This window comes from Zeus faber (assembly GCF_960531495.2).
Source record: "Zeus faber genome assembly, chromosome: 1".
NCBI classification, from domain to species: Eukaryota; Metazoa; Chordata; class Actinopteri; order Zeiformes; family Zeidae; genus Zeus; species Zeus faber.
The window spans coordinates 27,397,325-27,422,286 of record NC_137193.1 but is presented as its reverse complement, the minus strand read 5'-3'; the positions used below and the strand labels follow the sequence as shown (position 1 = coordinate 27,422,286).

General features: G+C 45.4%; 1 protein-coding gene across 1 annotated transcript in view; it reads right to left on the bottom strand.

Annotated features, from left to right (window-relative positions):
* The window catches only part of adgrb2 (adhesion G protein-coupled receptor B2), a gene marked incomplete at both ends in the record, with an annotated part of 187,083 nt that overhangs the window by 80,453 nt on the left and 81,668 nt on the right, over window positions 1–24,962 (bottom strand). Inside the window, 8 exons of the mRNA XM_080012641.1 lie at window positions 7,888–7,931; window positions 11,771–11,873; window positions 12,677–12,764; window positions 17,406–17,552; window positions 18,047–18,155; window positions 20,737–20,805; window positions 21,251–21,445; window positions 23,829–23,935. Coding sequence (XP_079868767.1) covers window positions 7,888–7,931; window positions 11,771–11,873; window positions 12,677–12,764; window positions 17,406–17,552; window positions 18,047–18,155; window positions 20,737–20,805; window positions 21,251–21,445; window positions 23,829–23,935 — 862 coding nt within the window. The remainder of the gene's footprint in view (window positions 1–7,887; window positions 7,932–11,770; window positions 11,874–12,676; window positions 12,765–17,405; window positions 17,553–18,046; window positions 18,156–20,736; window positions 20,806–21,250; window positions 21,446–23,828; window positions 23,936–24,962) is intronic.

Sequence of the window (24,962 nt, the reverse complement as noted above, 5' to 3'; positions counted from 1 at the left end):
TTCCATGCAACATCTGTGGATTATATTCAATTTAAGCCAAGTAGGAACATCCTCTGGTGGACCTGCCTTATTAAAGGTTGTTAAAACACTGGTTCCTACTTCTAAGGTTTCTTTTTGAGGGCGAGTTCTACAATAGTTTCACGAATCCTCCCAGCGTCCCCTCTCGGTACTGCCGTCCTAGGGGGTGGTTTGTTGCACAACACCCTCCGGCAGCTCCGTCTTTCCGTGTGAAGATGCTTTGTCACTGACCTCCACCGCCGCCCTATGCTCTCTGGCACGGCCACGGGCTAATTTATAAGCCTCTTTTCTGGGATTATCTTTCTTCCTGCTGTGCTAGCTAGCTTGTAGAAAGCAGAGAGCAGAGCTACGCGGCTTCTGCCACAGCCTTAAACGGCCTGCCCGCTGAACACAACAGAAGTGTCTTTTCGAGATCAGATAACCAATTGTACACACTATTACTGTTGTCATTTTTTGTGAGGGTAAAGTCCTCATTAGAAACACCTCATTTGGTACAATTTTTACTAAACACCGGACTATTCTGCCAAAGCACGCTCAGAACACAGCCAAAGTCAAAATATCACCCAGAACAGAAAGGACTGTTACTCACCGAGTGGCTGGTTAACATTTACACGTCCAAATATAAGGTGGCGTTGTCGGCGTCTTGATGCACTTCAAAGAACCAAACCGGTGCACAACAAAATTTTCATCCCTAATGACAAGGGGGGCGCTTCAAGTCCGAATGTTGCCAGTGCACAGGATATAAAGCGTAGTATTTCTTTTCTTTTTTTCCATTCTGCCCATCAGGTCACATGACGATAAAATCAATAATAACAGTGAACATCTAAGAGAGGCGCGAAATTCAATAAAGAAAATCCAGGCTTAGTTTCCAGATTAAAAGTCTTGACCCGTATCTACGTAGAACTTCCTGCGCGAGTCTCAGCCTTTGCTTCTACGATAGGTCCGGCGACAACCCAACAGCATTGGTGAAGACCACATTTTTCTCCAGGTTCAAATAGATTGCAAAAGGCGGCGCACTTAATCAAATTACGATTATCCTAAGTCAGAATGCAGAGCGTGGCACGCCCGCCTCCAATCAGGGCTACATATTTACACGCACTGGGCAGAGTGCTGAGGAAGCCAGGGACAATAAGCTCCCAGGCTAACCATGTTCACCCTACGTTGGAGAGAGAGAGAGAGAGAGAGCCCCGGATAAGCCCTACTGGCCGACTTCCCCATGCTGAGCCCGCGAGCGGATCCATCCTGCTCTGTCAGATGGAAAAAAAAAAAGTAGAGCAAGCCTGATCCCCCCCCCCCCCTCACACACACACACACACACACACCACCCAATAGCTAGACTTCCGGCTACGACTGAAGTTGTGTGTGGACGTTTGATGGCGCGACAGCGGGGTAAACAGGAGTTAGAGGGACGCGGCACTTGAAAGCAAATAAACAAATAAATAGAAGGTCTGAATATTCGACGGGTGGACCAAAATGTTCTGAGGGCTTTGACAGGTGGAGGCAGAGGAAATGATGCGTGGCGTATCTCAAAGGCCACCTCCAGCCAATTTCACTTCTTTCTGCTCCCCCTCAATTTTTCAATCAAATGGAAAAGGAGGGTGTGGTTAGTAATTGAATGTGAAACCGTGACAAAGCTTGGTGCATGCAGCAGCATGCTCAACAGTGCTAGTCTACAAGCTGCCGTTAATGATAGGGTGCAATGTTCTGCTTTTTAACATTTTTAGAACATTTAGGGTGTGCTATAGAAAAACAGTACTCCAAAAAATGAGGCTCTCTTTAACAATACAACAATAAAAAATAAACCTGGATCATGGATGTGTATGTTTCAGCTCCAGCAACCCAAGAAAACTACATTTGGTTGAGCAATTAGTCATGATTACCATGCCGTGACCTTGTTCAGAGGCCCACACATTAGAAAACCTGTCCTGTGCAGAGTCACCTATGAGTTCCTCGGGGGAGGACGCATTTTTGCCTTGATGACATTAGAATCGTTAATATGATTTGCGCAGATTAGCCTGTACAAGGATACATACTGAGCATGGGGTCGGCCGGGGAAATTGGGGTCAAACAATAATTATTTGCAATATAAGGGTGATTACCAAGACATTTATTATTTGTCTTGCTAGAGCTGCAGAGGATGAATGTCCTCCTGCTCTCATCATACAGGCATCCCTTCTTTGCTGCACTGATGGCTGAGGGGCAAAACATTAGTCCTTTTTGTGAATTCGGAAAGAGGATGCTGAATGTTTGCTGGATGTTGTGCGAAAAGGCAGAGGAACTCGACAGCGCGGAGAGAATTGGGAAGCTTTTCTCCCTTGGCTGAGGTCAAGGCCCGCCAGTGCCAAATCCAGCACAAGTGCCAGCGTGGGAGCGGGAAACCCTCTACGCCCAGAAGCAGCGCCTCAATGTAGCGTGTCGAAACTAGGATTTCGGAGTTACTTCTGTGTCAAAATGAGGACGTCGGAGCTACTTCTGGTGTCAAAACGAGGACGCTGGAAGTACTTCTGGGGCGAAACGAGATTGTTGGAGCTATGTTGGTGACTAAACAAGGATGCTAGAGTGACTTTGGTGTTTGAACAAAGATGTTAGAGCTACTTATGTGTCAAAACAAAGATGATGGGCTACTTCTGTGTCAAACAAGGATGCTGGAGCTACTTTGATGACTAAACGAGTACTTTGGCGGAACATTGGTGTCAAAAGGAGGATGATGGAACCGTTATACCCTAGCACAAGCTTGGCCATTTCTAGAGTGGCAGTGGCTGTGCAGAGGGTGGGGGGCGATGGGTGGAGATGGAGGGTGGGAAAGGCCTGGGTCTTTAACCACTGATCCCTGATCAAGCCAAGGGCCACCAGGGATTAGAGATGGGATTAAGTGACACCCCCTCCAAACACACACACACACACACACACACACACACACACACACACACACACACACACACACACACACACACACACACACACCTTATGCGTTCCTATTCCTATTTTAAGCACTTACAGCAGATATGAAGTTAATGCTCACCCATCCACTATGTATGGATAATGTATGGTCGTTTCACATTTCCTATTTGGATTATTGCGCTGCCTTGCAAAATGCTTACAAATACAGGAGAGTGAATTAATTAATAATCCGTGGGGATAAACGTTTGATGTGAGCTGTGTATTTCCTGGGTTTCTCTGAAGATAAGAGAAATTCATTCTGACTGAGGAGGAAGTGACGGTGATAGCGGCACAGGCACATGTGAGTGGCGGTCTACACAGTCTAATTGAACCAAAGCAATACATAGTGCACCAGACGGTAGATGGAGTGTGTGTGTGTGTGTGTGGGTGGGTGGGTGTGTGTGTGTGTGTGTGTGTGAGTGCACAGATGACTGCATTACCTGGTAGTACTTGAATATGTTGATGTGAGTTCTGACCAGTAAACTATTACCATGGCAGTGTCACTGAGTATGTATGCATGTATGGTAACACACTGTGTGTGTGTATATGTGCCACCCAGCAACCACACGCCGAAAACACATTATTTCCCATGGCTGAGACAGATAGATAGATAGTTAGATAGATAGATAGATAGATAGATACATACATACATACATACATACATACATACATACATACATACATACATACATACATACATACATACATACATACATACATATAGATAGACACCCATTGGCAGAGAGAAATACACTATGTTCTGTTAGGTTCCACTCAAAAACACAAAAAACTCTTATAAATAATAACAAGAAAAAACTCTTCACAAAGCAAGGTCTATTTGAGTCCCAGACACTCTGGTCTGAAACCCCCGAGAGCTGGAGGAGGAGCGGTGTGAAGAGACGGGCAGACAGTAAGGAAGAGGAAGCGCACAGAGTTGGGTGGGCAGATGGTGCGGACATATGGGCCGTTAGCGGGGAAATAAATAAATAAACGCTGTGCACATAAATACGGAGATGAACCACCGCCGCGCCGCAAACTGTGGGCCAACTAACGCCGGCTGAGAGGGCTCCGAAAATCGCTCACCGATTTCCCGACAGCCCAGCTGCAGACACTGGTATACCGATCTTCCAGGCCTATCAGGCCGACGGAGGTACGGAGCATAGGCTTAAAAGATTGTGTTTCCATTCAATCCCTAATCCCCGCATAAGTGTGTGCATTACCCAAGGGTGCTTGACAACGAGTCAAGTGGCGACAACAGCATGAATGACAGCTCCTACAGTTTGCTTTGGCATGCTTGCGCCGGTTCATCTAACGCCCTCGCAACAGTGAGTGGCTCCCAGTATTTTTACAGCGGTAGGGCTGTTAGGATCATGACATTTTGGTTGCAAATTAAATGTCACACAAAAGATGGCGATTAACAATTAAATGGTCTTTGTTATTCATTTTATGGAACTATCATCGTATAAGGTAACAGTATAACAGTTTAATAACACCCACCATCCTAGGGAAGAAGAGCACATTTGACACCAGAGCACAGACACTCAGGTCGACGGTTAATCTGCCTCAACCCAACTGATGAAAATGCGCCTTATCTTCATTTTATTTGTAGCAACATTTCCACCATTGGCTCAAAATCCCACTGAAATTTAGATGGACACGTAGGCGCATCAGACTGTTGTTATCCTTTCAAAACGTTTCTTGTCTTTATACTGCCATCAGGTTTGCCTCCCTCCCTCCCTCCCCCGCTCAGCATCCTCTGTGTAGCTATCTATACCTTGCCCACCTCCCGCTATACCTCAAAGCTTGCGGCGCAGCAAGGCAGACAGCAGGGTTGAGAGGGGTGATATCCTCCAGCAAACAAATGGCTTCTTGGTACAACATGTTCTCAAAGATCCCCTGCCCCCCAACTCCTCCACAAGCCATATTATCACACACTCAAGCTGAGAATGGCTACTCGGCAAACTTGGGGGCATCATGGGAGCATGGGAATGAATATTGTACATTTGTGTGTGTACAAGATGGGAATGTGTGCAACAGGTCAGACTTATTTTAAACATCAGGACAACTTGAAAACATTTACTGCAACGGAAGACTTTAAGATGTCAAACAGGTGGAGGCATTCACTTACAATAGATGGATGGATGGATGGATGGATGGATGGATAGATAGATAGATGGCAGTTACCTGTGACTCCCATACTGTCTGGTTAAACCTAACATAGTATATGGTATATAAACTAATACTTGTCATGTAATGCTAATAATGTTTCGCACTGGGCATCCATTGCAGCATGTGGTCGTCCTGGAAAAGGGGGAGTCCTCCCTTCTCCCTTTTTCTTTGCCCAGATGGGGGTTGCCGTTGATTTCTTTGAAACTGCTGTAATCAAGGGCTATAGAATGAACTAGATTTGACTGACTTAAGGGCAATATGACTCATATCATATGACAAACGCCAGGTTGACATTGGACTAATGTCATTCAAGTTGTCCGGTTTGGACCTAAGTTATACAAGATGTCAGTTTAGACTAGTGTTATACAACTTTTCCAATTTGGGCTAATGTCATACAACTTGTCCAGTATGGATTAATGCCATACAATTTGTCTAGTTTGGACTTATGTCATACAACTTGTCATGTTTGAACTAGCGTTCTACAGCTTTTCCAGTTTGAACCAGTGTCATACAAGATGTCCAGTTTGGACTAATGTCATGCAACGTGTCCAGTTTGGACTTATGCCATACAACTTGTCCCGTTTGAACTTATGTCATACAAGATGTCTAGTTTGGACTAATGTCATACAACTTGTCATGTTTGAACTAGCGTTCTACAGCTTTTCCAGTTTGAACCAGTGTCATACAAGATGTCCAGTTTGGACTAATGTCATGCAACGTGTCCAGTTTGGACTTATGCCATACAACTTGTCCCGTTTGAACTTATGTCATACAAGATGTCTAGTTTGGACTAATGTCATACAACTTGTCCAGTTTGGACAAATGTCATACGTGTCCAGTTTGGAATAATGCCATATGCCTTGTCTAGTTTGGAGTAATGTTGAATAACTTGTCTAGTTTGGACAAATGTGTCTCAGACTCCCCTGCAAACATGTTTTTCCCCACACTTGTTTTGTCGGAGTGAGTTTTCTTTGCACGATAGGCATCAAGTATTATCTCTCGGCACTTTATATTCCATTTGGTTCTCTGCCCTCGTAATATCGGGGAATTTAATTTGATTGCCGTAGTAATCTGCCAGCTAGTTAATTGACTTTGCCGAGGTTCCTTTCTCTCCTTCATGGGGGAGGGGTGATTTTTGATTAGTTACAATCTCTTATTCTCCACCAGAAAGCGTGTACTTATTGTTTGCTTTGGCGTCGGGAGAGCATTTCAAATAGAATTTAACCTAGATAGAGAACAGTGAATGGATGTGCTCTCGGCGGTGACAGAAGAAGCGTTAGAGTTAGCTTTTAGTGGCTCAGGCCAGTTTCTGCTCATCACTCTTTATGATCCGGAGGTGGGCAGACACATTTAATTCCTCGCAAGCGGCTTGATGTCTTTTCAGAGTGTCCTTGAGCTTTGGGCTTTGATTTATTGGTCACTTTTTTATGTGCCGCTGGTAAAGGGTTTGAAATATAAATTAAATATTTTAAAATCTACACTGGCCATTAAAAAACAGCGCCGATAATAGGAGCAATGAATCCTGTGCAGAGAATCACACTTATATAAGCTGTACATGTCTATATATATTTGGCTCTTTCTGTTCTGTATTTTCTGCTCATTTGGCTATTTTTATTATTTATATATTCATTCATAAATTTATTTTACTTTTTTTCCAGGTAAAAAAAAAATATCCGATATGAAAACATACTTTTTGAAAAGAAATTATTCTGAAGAGAAGCTACCAAAGGGCTGGTGAGTTTAAATCGAATTTGGGTGCAGTCCTGCGATGACTCTATTGGCAGAACACACGTGTATGTGTGTGATCCCAATCTGGGTTAATGGTGGCAACGGACGATCAATCGCACTACTTTGCAGCATGGTGTGCACTAGATAGCACTGCGTTTACATCCAGGAAAGTCAATAAGTCAGTGGCCTAAATAAGACAAATGAGTGAGGTCCCATTTGGAAAAAACCGGAGCTTCAAAGCGCAGAACGAGGTGCCAAAACTGAACTGACAGAAAAGGGTGAGACTACAAACACTGCAAAGATTTCAAAGAAGAGCCCAAACAAAAAGCGAAACAGCCCCTTCGCTGCCAAAGCGTGTGTGCGTGCCTGCGTGCCTGCGTGTGTCATTCTGCTTTAAATGCCTAAAACACAGAGAGAATGGTGTTTGTTCTCATTCACTTATTCAATTTAAGCCGAGACAGGGAAATTCATTAGTGTGTTTTCAGGTAATTAATAAAAGGAGGGGTGCAGCCCAAACAGGGGGTATATACACACTCAAACCCACATTTTTGCACATACACAAAGAAATGCACACATCAAAATACACACACACACTTACTCACAAACATTCAGACAGACATTTACGCACACACACACACCCACACACCCAAACACACACATTTGCACAAATATGCAAAAATGCTTATGCAAAAATACAGATACACACAGAATAAAATACACAAACACACACACACACACACACACACAAAAACACACAATTGCACACACATATTCACAAATATATAGATAGACACACAAAAGAAACACACATGCACACACACACACACACAAAACCAACATATGCACAAATGCCTGTAAAAAAATACACATTTAGACACACACACACACACGCACACAGGCAGGCAGGCAGGCAGGCAGGCAGGCAGGCAGGCAGGCACGCACGCACGCACGCACGCACGCACACACACACACACACACACACACACACACACACACACACACAGGATATCAGAAGGATTTGGAGTGACTTACGGGTTACCATAGTCCCACACCACGCACTGAGGATCCGATGTACCCTGCAAGATAAGGGGGAAGAAGGGGGAGAGATAAACTGTTATTGCCAGTCGAGAGGATGAGTGGGAGAAGAAGAAGACAGAGAGAAGACAAAAAAGCTCATTGCCAGAGGAGAAAGCGATGCGGCATGGATAACAAGGGCGACGTAAACAGACAATGAGGGAGAGAGCGAGAGAGGGAGGAATGTATGGGATAGAGTGAGGAAGAGTTATTGCCCGGGGACAGAGAGAGAGAGAGAGAAAAAGAGAGAGAGAGAGAGAGAGAGAGAGAAGCCATTTTATAAACAATCATGGGAGGACGGCCCCGTAAATGTCCTGGAATGAACCCTGGGTTGCCAGTTCGCCAAAGTGCGGGAGAAGCCTTAAAAAGATTCAGTTGAAAGCCGACCGGCGAAAGGTCTAGACCCAGGTCGATCACTGCTCCCGGCTTGCTACCGCCGTCTTCGTCTTAATCCATTGACTTTGGCTCTCCTGGGCCGATACCCAACCCTCCAGGGTTGAACAACGGCTGAAACCACCCGGTAATCAGTGCTCAGCCATGTGTGTCCTCGGCATGGCATGGAACCGCCTACGACTCAATCGCGCTGATCGATCGGGAGGATCAATGGCCTCCGTAACCACCTCCTCAGGATTTGTTTGTCAGAGGCAGTGATCAATGAATTAATGGTCCTTTATTTAAAAAAAAAGTATTTGTTGACAGTGTTATCCGTGGACTTCAATGGTCGAATTGATGTGCGTCTTGTTTATCAGGGACTTGGGTTTTGATTGGCTTTTGGGCTTACAAAGAGAGTCCCCAAAATACTTTTAAATAAACCAAAATATAAGTGTTGGCTGACTTTCTCCAAACACCCCAACAGGGCACAGTATGCATCTTTCAAATGTATTCAATTAATCTGAGGGTACATAGCCGGCAGTCCATGGAGCAGCTTTGCCTCTGAGCTGAACCTGCTGTGGTGCTCCCTCTATGGAGGGGAGCCCTCTAATGGTCAAGGGGATTATAGCACACACCTTTTACAGCCACAGTGGCTTGAAGCAGTGATAGATGGAAGATGGATGTCCATTATTACCAGTCCCACTGCTGCCCATGTAAATCAGAAGAGAACCCAGTTTCTGACTTATGTCTTTATTTGAAATGAGGAAAGCCAATGTCTATCTGGATGTCTAGATTAAAGTCCTTTGTCGGCAAGGCGACCCTTTCTGTGCCAGATTTTTCTTGGGTCTCCTATAGCCTCATTCAGGGAAGGACCTTATGAGCCATTCACAAACATTCCCCAAATACCGCCGCCAAGTCTGGTGAATCCATGACTGCACGTGAGAATGATGATCCAACATTTACATATCCGTGCAGGAAGGGAAGGGTATGGTGTGTCAGTGGGGGAGGGTGGGGGGGGGGAGGGGGGGTGGGGGCCTGATGGATGATGGCGCTTTTGTTCCATTCCTCTTCCCACGCAGACGGGCGTCGCCAGCATTAGATGTCCCTGGGCGTGCATTAGCGGCGTCGCTGCGCGGTGGACTCCGTTAACAGGCGAGCCATCAATCAGTGGAGGATATGCTGCTAGGAACCGTCTCCATCAGGAGTGACATCCGTGCACTACCACGGCGTCCACGGCGCCTCTCAGAGGGCAAGAAATGGTTGGTCTGATTCTAACAGCCCTGCGTTTATGGACGGTGATAATGGCATGTCTCACCACCCCAATCTTTACCCCCCTCCCTCTCTGCAGCTCTCTTGCCATTTCTTCCAAGGATCTTCTGACGGTGAAGTGCGACATGCAAATGGGTTATGAATACGGCTCAGAAAATAGAAGGTGAAATGAGCTCATAATAGAAGAAAAATAACACGTTGATTTGTCGCCGGCTCGGCTCATCTTAAAGGCAAGATAGGCGGCCGCCTGAGGCGCCCTCCCGAGAGGGAGCTCAGAGATGGAGTGATCAGGGTGCATTTTGCACAGCTGTTTCCCTCTCTGACGGCAACGGCGATGCGCACGCCAGTGATGGGGTGCCCGCGATTGGCATGCCAGAAGGCTGAACGATTTTATTTTAGATGTAGGATATTTTATTTAACCTCCGCTTATGGAAAGATACAAATGCGCATGATTGGTGCGTAATAAGGACGCTTTCTCATTGACTCTCTCCCCTCTCCATGCGTTATGCGCAGATAATACTCCTTATTTTTAATTCCCCATTGAAATGTTATCCCTGTGTATTTAGTAAGCTTCTATCTCAGTCGATTGACGGGTTTCCGACTCGTGGACTTTCTACAGATAAATAAAGAGAAATGACTCATGGCTGGTTACCATGGTTCCTATCAAACACTGCCGTGGACATTCTGAAAGTTTGGATGAAGGATAGCAGGGGAGTAAGGGGTCTACTGCAGGGACCATGAGCGCTCCACTCCGCCTTCCTACGTCTTAGTCAATGGTAGCACACTAAAGAGTCCTGCACACGCATGCACACTTGCTATACCAACACACACATGCTAACTGACACAAACAAAGTGGCTGCCGCCGAGGTCTTTGGGGATGTGTATGGCGAGTCCAGAGCAGATGTCCTCTCAGCGCGGACATGACCGTGTACAGAGACCCCTGCGAGACCCGAGACCCACAGCAGCTGTTGCCACGGTGATGCCTCAGCATCTGGGCATTGGCCAGCATGGTCATGCGGGGCGCTAGCCAAGGTCATTCACCCCCCTTTACAGCTGATGACCAGGGTATCAGACTACGATATGGCTTCTTCCAAGGCCTCAGAACTAGAGATTAACAGGAATAATGTCGATAATAATTGACATAGGCTTGGACACATTCGCTCTCAAATGTATTTGATTGTGTTTGTGGGGTTATTTATGAGCCTTTGAGCTTGAGGTTAGCGGCACACAGCTACATCTCAGGCCTCCCCTGATCCAGACTTACATGCATGCATAACCTAATACCACTCGGCCAAATATGCAGGGACACGTCTCGTGAGTGTCATAATGGTGGAGAGGAGGAAGGACAGCCTTGATGGAGGGCAAGGCCGGGGATGATGGAGCGGCCAGGGAAAGGGAACCAGCACAAAGCCTTTATGATGAAGAGCAGTGCAATGCCGTTGACCCCCAGGTCCCGTCGAGACCCCAAGAGACTATCATTTCATTTCCAGTCCACTAAAGCTTCCAGTGAGAGTACCTGGACGACCGTTAGGACTGTGCATATACACAAGTCTACTTGACTTATAAAGTCCTGAATCACAGAACAGTCTCAAAGGGGTCACATTTCAGATATAAAGGATAGGCATTCCCTCGTCTTAACCCCTACCAGGGCAAGGGAAGACTCCCCAAAAAAACCTTGGCGGGGGGGGGGGACATTTAACAGCAACCTCCTTGCCTTATTGACATTTTTGAGTTTTTGGACTATTTGATGGACCTTGAATTAGCAATTATTTTAAGGTGGATCCATTGATTCACGACAGATGCATTTGCATAACTTAACATGGTTGGTGATTATTGTAGCTTTGCTATTTCACGTATATTTCTCTATATTGACCAAAATTAGGCTGGGTGTATTACTCTCTGTGGTCTACTCATAGTAATAACTATGAGGAGACCACACCAAAGATGGGAGAAAAAAGGCATTACTGTGCATGTACTCCGGCACTACATAGCATGTGGCAAAATCCCAATCGAGATCGCTAAAATGAATAAATATTGGGGACCAAAGCTCAATGCGAAAATGAAAAACTGCATGTGCAGGCATTCTGAAACGCTTTAAATAGCAGTGTTTGTACAGAATGTGCATGGAATGAGTGATAAAACTTTTCATCCCACATGTGATGGTTAATGTATGGCTAATATCGTTGTATTTTGTACTCACGTTGAGTAACAGGGACAGCTCCACCACCACCATGGGTTCGCTGGGCTGTGGCTCCGGGCGAACCGTCACCGTCAGGATCTTGGAGTTGATCAGGGTAGGGGGACTGGACCAGGCACACACACAAAGAAAATATATGGGGCGGATGAGTGGCAGTTGTTTTGTGAGGTTCCAGAAATATAAATTTGATTGTGTGTCCACTACCAGAGGACAAATATATAATGCAATACGCTGTTGAGAGACTCGCCATTTCACTCAATCTGACTCCCACTGAGAGCACTCCCCCCCCCAAAGTATCTACACTTGCTGCTATTTGGCACATAGTTGGCTACAAAAATAAATATAGAAAAACAAACAGTGACCAATGTTATGACAGAGCCCAGGACCTGCTGATATTGTTCAGTAGGGCAGGATAGATGATAGAGAGACAGACAGAAAGACAGATAGCTACCCATTACCGCTAAGTATATACTTAAAAAAAAAGACATCAGCCGTCACTCAAAAAAAAAAAAATAAATAAAGAAAAAGTAGAAGAAGAAACATTTCTCCAATCGGTAAAGAAAACCCTTTTTCCGTGTGAAAAGGCTGCGTTTTCATCTGACACCCAGGCAGATAGAAAGAAAACAGAGAGTAGAGGAGCGGGCGGGGGGCAGGCACGAACTGAGAAAACATACACTGTAGAGGAGGGGACAGGAGGGGAATTGGAAGTCGAAATGAGATCCAGGGAAGGAGAGAGAGAGAGAGAGCAAAGGCCAAAGAGACAGAAAGATAGAGAAGATGAGAAAAGACTGAGGAAAAATCCAGAATATGAAGGGTGGGAGATCAAGGCGGAGGAAAGGAGGGAGGGAGGGAGGAAGGGAACGCAAGGAGATAAAATGAACAAACAAACAATGAAACTGGAGAACTCACTTCGGGGCGGGCAGGATGACGCCCAGCGTCCTGTACAGCACAGCTCCAATCACATAGTACATGGTGGCTTCAGACTCCGCCTCCGTCTCTGAAATAAACAAACAATCAAACGATCAATCACACAAACAACGTAAAACAATACAGTTTATAATATGAAAGGCGGAACATGGGGACCTGCTGTACAACTGCTGCGACCCGCAGATGAAAAGGACTTTAATCAGCAACAGCTTTGTTTGTTATTCTACATGATGTCATACAAACATTTAAAATATCCTTTATAATATGTAAATGAATTAAAAAAAAAAAAGTAACCTCTATAAATAAATTAATAACTAAGGATCAAGCCAGCGAGCGATTCAAATAAAAATAAATGAATTATCAGCACACACACTATCCGCTGGGCAGCCGTGTGTGTGTGCGCGTCCCCACTTTGAAGCAGAGCCCTTCTCCCTCTCCTTCTCTGTCTGCCCTGTTGGCATTCTCCTTCCCATCGCCGCTGGTCGACTCCCCCTCCCCTCCCTCCCTCCCCTCCACCCCTCTCTTCCCCCGACAGCCCTCCGTTTTCCGCCGCCCCATGTTCGGCTGTGCTCTCACTCTCGCCACCACCCTTTGATTGTTCTCTCGCCAAAAGAGCAGGGGATCCCGAGGAGCAGTAGACGTCCACCTCCCTCCATGCCCCACTCCGCCCCACACCTCCATAAATGTCAACCAGGCCCAGGAAAGAAGAGAGTGCCCCCCCCCCCCCCCGCCTTCCACCCCCCCATCCGCCCATATGTCCTCTAAGGTTATGGAGCAAGGGGAGTAAGAGACTGTGAGACAACAGGCACAGGAGAGAGAGAGCGAGAGAGAGAGAGAGAGAGAGAGAGAGAGAGAGGGGAGAGAAGAAAAGAGAGAGGGATGATGGCATCACACCCGCTGGGTGACTCATCCCAAAATATGTCTGCCGGCTGCCTGACAGAGCAATGCAGAGGAGTGGCGACAACAAAGAGAGAGAGAGAGAGAGAGGGGAGGGAGCGAGAGAGGGTGGAGAGAGAGAGAGAGATGGGGGGAGAGAAAGGGAATGAGGGAAAGAGAGGGAGAGGGGAGAGAAAGAAAGGGGATAGAGGGGGGGGGGAGAAATCGAGGAGAAGAGAAAGCGAGTGGCAGAGAGAGAGAGATATACCAGGGCGGAGAGAGGGAGAGAGAGAGAGATGGAGAGGGAGAGCGAGTTGGAGGGGAGAAAGAGAATGAGTGGCAGACATACAGAGGGGGAGAGAGAAGGATGGCGAGAGAGAGGGAGGGAGAGAAAGAGAGGGCATAGCGAGGGAGGGAAGGAGAGGGAGAGAGCGAGGGTGTAAGAAACAGATCAATTAGGAGCGAAAGAGAACGGGAAAAATGAAACAGCAGCAGAATGGGTGGGAAGGAGAGGGGAGGGAGGGAAAGAAAGAGGGAGTGAATGGGAGAACGCAAGAAAAGAAATGGAAGAATGATAAAGGATAAAAAAGAGGTAAAGATCAAAGTCAGCGTGAGGGAGGCAGCAAGTGTGATGGACCCTAATTGGGAGCTGTCTGCACAGGCATGCAAATGTCTATAAATTTATAATTTATATCCCCTGTGTCTGTTAACATTTAGCATTCAGCATTTAGTATTCAGTATTCACTTTTCATCTGTAAACAGGCGGTAAACAGCCTTCCAAAGAGGCTGTTTATTAAATGAAAATGTCCATGAATCAGGACATACATGTCTTCAACATGGATGTAGTTGTGTGTGTGAGAGATTACTGTTCTGTGTCTATGTGTGTGTGTGTGTGTGTGTGTGTGTGAGTGGGGCTCCATCTCTACATTGCCTGGCTTTTTCAAGCTGGCCGTCCATCTGAGATTGGATTTTCATTACGTGTTAAATGGGTAACAAACAGATTGTAATCAGTCCTGCCCCCGCGCATCACCAATGGGAAAAGGCCATACATGTGTTTATAGATAGATAGATAGATAGATAGAAAGAGAGAGGGAAGGGGAATTGGTGTGAGGTCAGAGGAGTCGGAGGCTGCTCTCCTCACCCGGTCTGTGGCTTCTATGAACTTCCATCCAGGGCGTGGCGGCGAGCAGGGAGCCAGACAGGAAGTAGCAGCGGGTAATTTCCTGCGAGTGGTGATCTTTATCTCAACATGGAGTGGATGGCGACACGCAGCCAGCAAATCTATTATCAGTCTATTTTTTGTCTTGTTTCTTTTATTCCCCCCGAATCTCATTTCTGGCGTCTTGCTGCGATGCATCCCCCTTCTCCACTCCTGTTCTTTTGATTTGGTTACAAGAGAATGTTTATATATTTTTTTTAATTATAGATTTTATTTGTATTTATTTATTAATTTATATTTAGATAGAGTATCTATCCATCTAAATAAATTCATTGATAATTAAATTCATTTATCCATCCAACAGTTTTTACTCAATAGTTTTATAACAAATTTTACACATTTTCATAACTATTGAAACCATTTATTTTGAAAACTATTACTATATTCAGGAAAACCACATTGCATTTGCTCACAGAGTAGTCGAAATGTGCTAAATAAATTTAAGTGATTTGTTATGTTGCCGCTGTTGTGTTGTTGAATGTGCAGTGCTAAAACACTGCTTAAGAGGGTTTGATGACTCCAGGATGAAATCCACTGCAATGATACGCAGCTAGAATGGAGGCGGCACTTTTTTAACTTGAACAGTAGACAGAGGAATTAACAGTGAGACGTCATCTGCAAACGCTGCGTTTCTATAGCAATTCTACTCCCTCTACGCCCGTAAATGATCGCCAGTGTAAATTTGACAGAAAGACCCGAGGAACACATTTTGTGTGAAAAACATGTCCTTCCTGAACTACATATCTCTGGTTGGACGCGGTTCCCTTGAAATTCAGGTTATCCAGGGAAGGTTCAAAGCACACGACATAAGCTGTGAGTTCGGTGATGTGGTGCACTCCGTCCAAATCTGTCCAGTCCAGTGGAGGTCTGAGCTCTTCTGAGTCCTGCTCCATGAATTGACTTTGCTGCCGTGCTTCCAGATTTCTCCTCAACCCACTTCTCTCTGCTCCACTCCTCTTCTTGGAGCTACACTCGCAAACTTTGGAGCAAAAACGCGGCGGCTTAATGATGACACCGGTTTGCTCTCTTGAATCGCAAATGGCAATGAGGCATCTGCCAGGACCGGGACGCTCTCAAGGGGAAGACGTGCCTTTCTTCACAGATAAAAGACTGGTGTCTACTTGAGGCCCCCCGCGGCCTCCGATGTGTGTCACACAGGGATGCATCCTGCGAGGGGTTTCTGTGCCTCACAGCCGTCACTTTCCCTGGCTGACCAGGCCCTGGAGCTTTTTTTCTTCTGTGAATTTAGTCCATCGGTCAAAGAGAATGTCGGCGTAATGGGGAGAACAAGGGGAGACCTCGATAAATAGTGTAGTCTTCAAAACCGAGGAATCCTCTGAACGTAACCCACAAGACGTAATCTCTTGATCTTGAACCTCTTCCTTTACAGAGAACAACATCGACATCTCAGAGTTGATACACATCTCTGAGATGTTGAGAGTTCACACCTGGTTTGATAATCTTTATGTTGACGCCTAAAATGTAATATTGTTTTCGATCTTTATATCGACAAATGTAAACAATCAAATCATATATATTTTCGTTAGGAAATTGCAAAAAAAATCTGGATTCCCTCATTAGTTACTAATAGAGTAGCGGTATCGTAGAGGGAGGTAGAGGAGAGCTGAGTAGAGGGAGGTAGAGGTACTGGAGAGTAGAGGTGGGTAGCGTAGAGGCAGACTAGAGTAGAGGGAGGTAGTGTAAAGCTAGAGTAGAGGGAGGTAGAGCTACTGGAGAGTAGGGAGAGGTAGTGTCAGAGTAGAGGGAGGTAGAGGGACTGGAGAGTAGAGAAAGGTAGCGTAGCGTCAGAGTAGAGGGAGGTGGAGGTACTGGAGAGTAGAGAGAGGTAGTGTAGCGTCAGAGCAGAGGGAGGTAGAGGTACTGGAGAGTAGAGAGAGGTAGTGTAGCGTCAGAGCAGAGGGAGGTAGAGGTATTGGAGAGTAGAGAGAGGTAGTGTAGCGTCAGAGCAGAGGGAGGTAGAGGTACTGGAGAGTAGAGAGAGGTAGTGTGGCGTCAGAGCAGAGGGAGGTAGAGGTACTGGAGAGTAGAGAGAGGTAGTGTAGCGTCAGAGCAGAGGGAGGTAGAGGTACTGGAGAGTAGAGAGAGGTAGTGTAGCGTCAGAGCAGAGGGAGGTAGAGGTACTGGAGAGTAGAGAGAGGTAGTGTAGCGTCAGAGCAGAGGGAGGTAGAAGTACTGGAGAGTAGAGAAAGGTAGCGTAGCGTCAGAGTAGAGGGAGGTGGAGGTACTGGAGAGTAGAGAGAGGTAGTGTAGCGTCAGAGCAGAGGGAGGTAGAGGTACTGGAGAGTAGAGAGAGGTAGCGTAGCGTCAGAGCAGAGGGAGGTAGACTGGAGTAGACGTAGAGAAGAGGGAGGTGGAGTCGACTCCCTTGTCTGTTCTCGACGAACAACCCAGCAATTCCTTTCGGAGCAAATTTGTTATTTCCCAGGGGATTTGACGTCACTGTGGATTGCAAATCTAATTTCATAATAGATGAAATTAGATTCATAAATAGACATTTTATTGAAGTAAAAGATCAATTTCTTAACAACTGGTCAAAATGCTGAATACCATTTTTAATGCAACACCATGACACTTGGGTAAGTCTTTCCCGCCTACCTTCAGTGGGGATGGTGAAGACTTCCTTGGGGATGTAAAGCTTGTCCTCGGCGGTCCTCGCCCAGTCCTTCATACCTCGCCGGCCCTTCATGGGGAAGTTGATGTCGCTGGAGACCGCTGAAACCGGTTCGCGCTGGATAGTGATCACTGGACAAACACAGATAGGACAGACGTTGAGAAAACAATCATTCTAGCAGTCTGTTGATAGTGTGACATCATCATCATACCTTTTCCACTCGGTTTTTCACAATGTTTCCCCAATAGGACATATGGGTAAACAGCCTACAGCTATTAACCTTTTCCGAGTAATGCCTAGAATACCCCAAAGGACTTTAGTACGATTTTTAGGGAGGACTTTAGCTGGAAGTCCCAGATAAACTATCAAGATCTTAAGTCAAAAGAAAATCTTGTGTCTTAAGGGTTGTCAAGATCGCAATGCCATCAACGGAAGTCGTTTAATTTAAGATAGTCAGAATCTGGTGTGATCAGTCCCAGACTAGTCTAGGAACTCTCGCAAGAATATCGGGTTCCCTGCTAAATCCTATAGTGTGTGCTCTACTGGGATCGCAAAGTCTGTAAATGTGTGATGCTAGCTTTTGAAAATCTTATGATGTATCCCTGTGCCATGAGGTGTCTCTTACTGAGGTTGTTGGTAACAACCAGGACACTCTGGAACGGCTTCTGAGCCTCTCCGATGAGGTGAATAAAATCCTCCAGTATCCTCATCAGCAAGGCTGCGCCGGGAGACACCTGGGAGGTTGAGACAAAGAACGAGACAGAGGGACAGACAATGACAGAAAGAATGAGAAAGAAGAAGGAGGGAAAAGTAGAGTGAGGACCCAGAAAGTCACATTGTTGCTACACGCACAATAACTCATAATAAAGTCCACTTTATTTGAACCACGTCCCATTGCATGAAATGTAAATACACGTCATGTTGCATTTACCCCGGAACGCTGAGTGGGTGCCAGGTCCCAAGTAGTGTATCCAATCATTTATGTTTTGCTGTTTATTGTGTCCAGATGGCAGGTAAATACACCTTGATTTAAACCAAACCGAAACCACGGCTTTGCAAGCAGATTAACAAACACGGTGGCATGTAAGGATAGACAGCATCATTCAAGTAAACATTTAAGACATAAAAGATTTGAAATCATAGTCACTTTTGGGCATATTTAGTTTCAAAAGGTTTCAAAATCCCAAGGTTTTATAGATCCATTATGTGTTTGCTTTCAACCAACCAATTATTTTCAATATACAGTGGGGCAAAAAAGTATTTACTCAGCCACCAATTGTGCAAGTTCTCCCACTTAAAAAGATGAGAGAGGCCTGTAATTTTCATCATAGGTACACTTCGACTATGAGAGACAGAATGGGGGAAATAATCCAGGAAATCACATTGTAGGATTTTTAATGAATTAATTGGTAAATTCCTCGGTAAAATAAGTATTTGGTCACCTACAAACAAGCAAGATTTCTGGCTTTCACAGACCTGTAACTTTTTCTTTAAGAGGCTCCTCTGTCCTCCACTCGTTACCTGTATTAATGGCACCTGCTTGAACTCGTTATCAGTATAAAAGACACCTGTCCACAACCTCAAACAGTCACACTCCAAACTCCACTATGGCCAAGACCAAAGAGCTGTCAAAGGACACCAGAAACAAAATTGTAGACCTGCACCAGGCTGGGAAGACTGAATCTGCAATAGGTAAGCAGCTTGTTGTGAAGAAATCAACTGTGGGAGCAATTATTAGAAAATGGAAGACATACAAGACCACTGATAATCTCCCTCGATCTGGGGCTCCACGCAAGATCTCACCCCGTGGGGTCAAAATGATCACAAGAACGGTGAGTAAACATCCCAGAACCACACGGGGGGACCTAGTGAATGACCTGCAGAGAGCTGGGACCAAAGTAACAAAGGCTACCATCAGTAACACACTACGCCGCCAGGGACTCAAATCCTGCAGTGCCACACATGTCCCCCTGCTTAAGCCAGTACATGTCCAGGCCCGTCTGAAGTTTGCTAGAGAGTATTTGTATGATCCAGAAGAGGATTGGGAGAATGTTATATGGTCAGATGAAACCAAAATAGAACTTTTTGGTAAAAACTCAACTTGTCGTGTTTGGAGGAGAAAGAAAGCTGAGTTGCATCCAAAGAACACCATACCTACTGTGAAGCATGGGGGTGGAACGTCATGCTTTGGGGCTGTTTTTCTGCAAAGGGACCAGGACGACTGATCCGTGTAAAGGAAAGAATGAATGGGGCCATGTATCGTGAGATTTTGAGTGAAAACCTCCTTCCATCAGCAAGGGCATTGAAGATGAAACGTGGCTGGGTCTTTCAGCATGACAATGATCCCAAACACGCCGCCCGGGCAACGAAGGAGTGGCTTCGTAAGAAGCATTTCAAGGTCCTGGAGTGGCCTAGCCAGTCTCCTGATCTCAACCCCACAGAAAATCTTTGGAGGGAGTTGAAAGTCTGTGTTGCCCAGCAACAGCCCCAAAACATCACTGCTCTAGAGGAGATCTGCATGGAGGAATGGGCCAAAATACCAGCAACAGTGTGTGAAAACCTTGTGAAGACTTACAGAAAACGTTTGACCTCTGTCATTGCAAACAAAGGGTATATAACAAAGTATTGAGATGAACTTTTGTTATTGACCAAATACTTATTTCCCACCATAATTTGCAAATAATTTTTTTAAAAATCAGACAATGTGATTTTCTGGATTTTTTTTTCTCATTTTGTCTCTCATAGTTGAGGTGAACCTATGATGAAAATAACAGGCCTCTCTTATCTTTTTAAGTGGGAGAACTTGCACAATTGGTGGCTGACTAAATACTTTTTTGCCCCACTGTAAATCATGGGTTCTCCTGGTACAGAACAGGGCCTCAAACACCCAAAAAGGGGTACTGATCAAAATAGTTCCTGTCATTCCCCAACATCCTGCATGATGCGAAGGCTGGACCAGCCAGCGGAACCGAGTGTTTTACATGTCAAGGAGAACTCGGTTGAAGGAAAGACAACACCCCCCCATATATACGAGAGCATTTCTTATGGTACCCATCAGTTCAACCGTTGGGATTTCAACTTGGTGTTTGATCCACGAAAGTGAATGACATGGTTTTTTCCGTGTTTGAGCCGAGAGCAAATGAATAAAATGGGATGTTGGAATGAAAAACAAACCACAACACGGAGACACGTACTTGAAAAGAGGTGAAGCAGAAAGGATGGCGCATGAACACTGCTCCTGTATGTATGTATGTATGTATGTATGTATGTATGTATGTGCGCATTTCGAGTTATGCACACATTTCCCAGCCTTACCTGATGAGCGTCCTCCCACTTGTCAACGTTTTCCATGTCCAACATGAAGCTGATTACCTGGAAAAATTTCTAAACAGAAACAAAACAGCCTCGTTTAGCTCTTGACGGTTCATTGCTTGTACGCTCAGGTAAATATGCTTTGCATGTACAGTACACTGGCAGGGCATTGACAGAGTTTCATTCCCCTGTCAAACGTTGTCAGACATTACAGGGTATACATGTTGGGGCCTGAGTAAACAAATCAGGAAAGCTGTCGCGTGACAGACCGGCGGTACGTTCCTTTGCACCTGCTTGGAAAAAGTAAATCCCTGCCGAGGCTATCCCAAAGGGTGCAGCTGCAGCTAATTGTCATGCACGCCGCGTGCAGCTAAAAAGTAAGAGATGGCCGCCATCATTATGTTTAGAGATGATGGATAGCGCTTAGCTTAACTATCCACACCTGGGAGTATAGAATCTGTGTACGCAAATGAATGTTGTGGCCGTGGACGCGTTTGTGGGACACGACCCCGCCCACCTGCACGTCGTCGGGCGCTGGGATGTAGGTTGCTCTTTTGAAGGTGTCCGTCACATTTCGCAGAATCTCCGTGGAAAAGAGAAGGTCGCCGCTGTAGTAGCTCCTTCTCTGCAAGAGCTCCAGGAGACTCCTGACGATCTGAGACATGCCCTCCCCAGCCAGGGTCCTCTGACCCTTCGCAAGATGCTCTCGCAACTGAGAGAGAGAGTGAGAGAATGGGATAGGGAGAGAGGGAAGGAGAAGGAGAGAATACCAGTTAAGAGTGTTGAAGGTCAACGGTTCCACCACTGCTGAACAAAGGTAACAACTGAGGATGGCTGAGGAAGAGAGATCAAGGACAAAATCGATTTCTTCTGTAGCCATTTTCCAACCATTTATTTTATCACGACCCAACTAAAACCGTGCAGTTCATTGAAAATAATTAAGATCTTTAACTACCCATTGATATCCTTGGTCATATTTTGCATTCATATGTATTGATCTGTACCTATAGTCCGTTCTAGAAACCATGCTGCCACAACTATATTGCCACAGTACTTTCTCTAACACTATAATTGATCGTGTTCTATATTCTGTACATTTGTATTTGCTTTTTAGGTTGTTTCATTTTTAGAGAGCTATCTAAATTGCTATTTAGGTTTTTGTGCTACATGTCCATGTCTGACTTTGCTATAATGCGCAACTCATGCCAAATAAACGGGTTCAGATTCTGCCTAAAGCCCCTGTTATGTCAATTAAGTTGTTTGTTTCTAAACACATAATATCTGTTAGAAAGTAATTTCTGAAAATATGTGAATAGACTAAACGATGTAGTACTGAACTGTGGACCGTTAAACTGTTCCTCACCATTTTTATGGTCCGGATTTTTTGGCCGGGGCTAAATCATGACTCTATGAGGTAGATGGGTAGTACTTGACAATCCCCCTCCCCTAAGACATAATAAAGCCACTGCAGAGCTCAGCAGCTCCAATCGGAGCGACCTTTTGGGAACCACTGTTTTCAGTAACCCGGTTCATTTCTCTCACCCACCACTAGTGAACCGACTCATGGGGTGCCCCCCCACCCACCCCCGCAGCTCCAGCTCCAGCGAGCGACTCGTTCTTCGGCTCAATGGATGCATGCTTTGCGCTCACTGAACGAGCCTGTTACTGCGGCGCCTCTCAGGGTGTTTTCAGAGGACACGCCCGCGGCGTCTCAGAGCAGAGGGAACTGCCCTTTTTTCTTTTCTCTCACAATTTTGAAAACAAATAATATTTTCTTGCCGATTTTTTTGATCATTCAAATTTGGCTGGTTGGTTCATTTCAAAACATAAAAACAATAAATTTTTCTGCGGTGTGAGAAACTCAGAACACATATTTATTGTTGCTTTAAAGGGACTTTAAATTAAATACCATCATCATCACAAATGAATAGAAATATTGAATTTCTGTGTTGAATTTGTGCCGTGAACTACTTTTGAAATGCACATCAGACGGTACGATGAGAAGTTGTTTGCCATTCTCATTATGTATGAAATGTAAATATTTTGATATAGAATGCAATTGTGAGCAGTCTCATCTTTACTGGACTGAATTCTGAAAACATTGTTGCTGTTGGATTGGATTGCATTGCCCTCGCCTGCCCAATGCTCATCCATACGCATACGGCAACATTTGTGTGATTTGGTAGACATCACTAACGTGATTTTAGTTTGTTTTGGATGGAGTCGTGATATGAAAGGTTTGGAGAGGTTTGTTTGGGAGGATCAATTCGTTTGTGAATGCCCTCAATCAGGCTATACTATGTCCAATATCCACAACATTCACAAGAGGAAGGAAACAGCAGTTCTCTATCCAAAAATGGAGATGGCATCATTTCAGAGAACGAGAGAGAGATAGAGAGCGCACGAGGGAGCAGTAGAGAGCACATATGAAAGACAGATGGATGAAAGTGAGGGAAAGAGAGAGAGAGAGGGAAGGTAAAAAAAAAAAAAAAAAAAAAGTAAGATAACAACAATCACAGGAAATTAAGTATTGACTCCCGGTGTTAATGAAAGGTTGGCCCCCGATCTAACTGTGCAATCAGCTCCGTCACGCAACCACTCCTGACCCCCACCCCCACCCGCTGTCATCAGCGTGGAGGCGGAGGGGGGGTCAGAGGTCACACACACAAACACGTTCATTAGTCACGTTCGTGAATCAATACGTTTGCTTGAAAAGATTGGGAAGAGCTAATTAGTGGTTTGAGAGTGAGGCGGGGAGCGGGCGGGCGTGGGGGAAGGGGGGGGTGAGCGAAAATAGGCAAAAGCAAAAAATAAGAAAAGAAGAGGAAAAAGTTGAAAGGGCCAAAACAATATACAAACATATAATACACAAACAGGGATGGAGGGAGGGATTTTAATTTTGGCACCAGACGCTCCTGTCGGTTTTTCTCGCAAAATCGCTAATGAGCGAAAGGAAGGTGAGGGTGCACCAGCTTTCTAAAAGGATTGCAACAAGCTGCTTTGTTGTATTCTTTTTTTTTTTTAGCATTTCCATTTCCCGAGACTCCTTTTTCCAAGGGTTGGTGAGGGTGCTTTGTCGTCGGCGAGTCACTTACAGATACATGTAAATATCTATATTCAAGTGAGATGCATCTGGCGAAGCTCGGAGGACCCCAGAAAGCAACTCCATTATTGCCCAGCATGCAACGACGACTAGCAGATCCTGGAGAGAGGGCGAGAGACACAGAGAGACAGTGAGAGAGAGAGAGAGAGAGAGAGAGAGAGAGACAGCGCACGGGCACGAGAGAGGGTGAGAGAGTGAGGATGCGAGAGAGGGAGGGTGAGAAACAGGGAGGGTGAGAGAGAGACAGCGAGGGTAAGAGAGAGAGGGAGAGAGAGGGGGAGTAAGTGAGTGAGTGAGTTATAGAGTGAGAGAGAGAGAGGGAAAGAGTGAGAAAGTGAGAGTGAGAGAGTGAGGAAGAGAGCGAAAAAGAGGGAGAGAGAGGGGGGGGGGGTAGCATTAATTGCATTAGCATTTATCTTCACAGCCGAATCCAAACAGCGGGGGCCAAAAATGAAATAATTGTTTCAGAATGAGACAATTTGCATCAAACGTGGCAAATATAAAGTGAAATAAAATAAATCAAGGAGTATCACGTTGAATGAGGCTGTTTTAATCGGACAACAAAGGGAAAGCGTGACACCACATGGAATTATTTGTCTTGTCCTTTCCAGTGAGGCTGTGTTTGTGTTGCACATGGCGCTGCAGGCGAGGCAGCCCACACTTCACAGCTGTTTCTGCAGCTCACCATAGTTAGCCCAAGAATAATGAATTATCGCTCAACTACGTTAATCCTGTTCCCTTCCAGAGTAGGAACTCCTTTAATGGCCGTGTCTTGTAACGTTTGACTGAGTGTTGGTTGGCTTGGTGCACCTGCTGACATGGAATTGGTATGGATTTTCTCAAGGTCTGTTTGCTTCCCTCGCTACACGCTCACAAGCGTTGAGCTATGACTTAGAAAGGTAAAATGTGCTGGGTTTTTATTGCGTGTTTTGGTAATTACCAATGTGGTTTCAGTTGGTTTATAACAGCGGTTCGTTCACAAACCAGCCCGGATTTTATGTACGTGCCCAATGCTATTTTCTCCAGCCAATGTGCCAAGTTTCTGTCCAACCTGGCACAACTGTAGGCTACTGAATAACATACATACATATGTACATTATACAGTATACTAAACACAATGTACTTT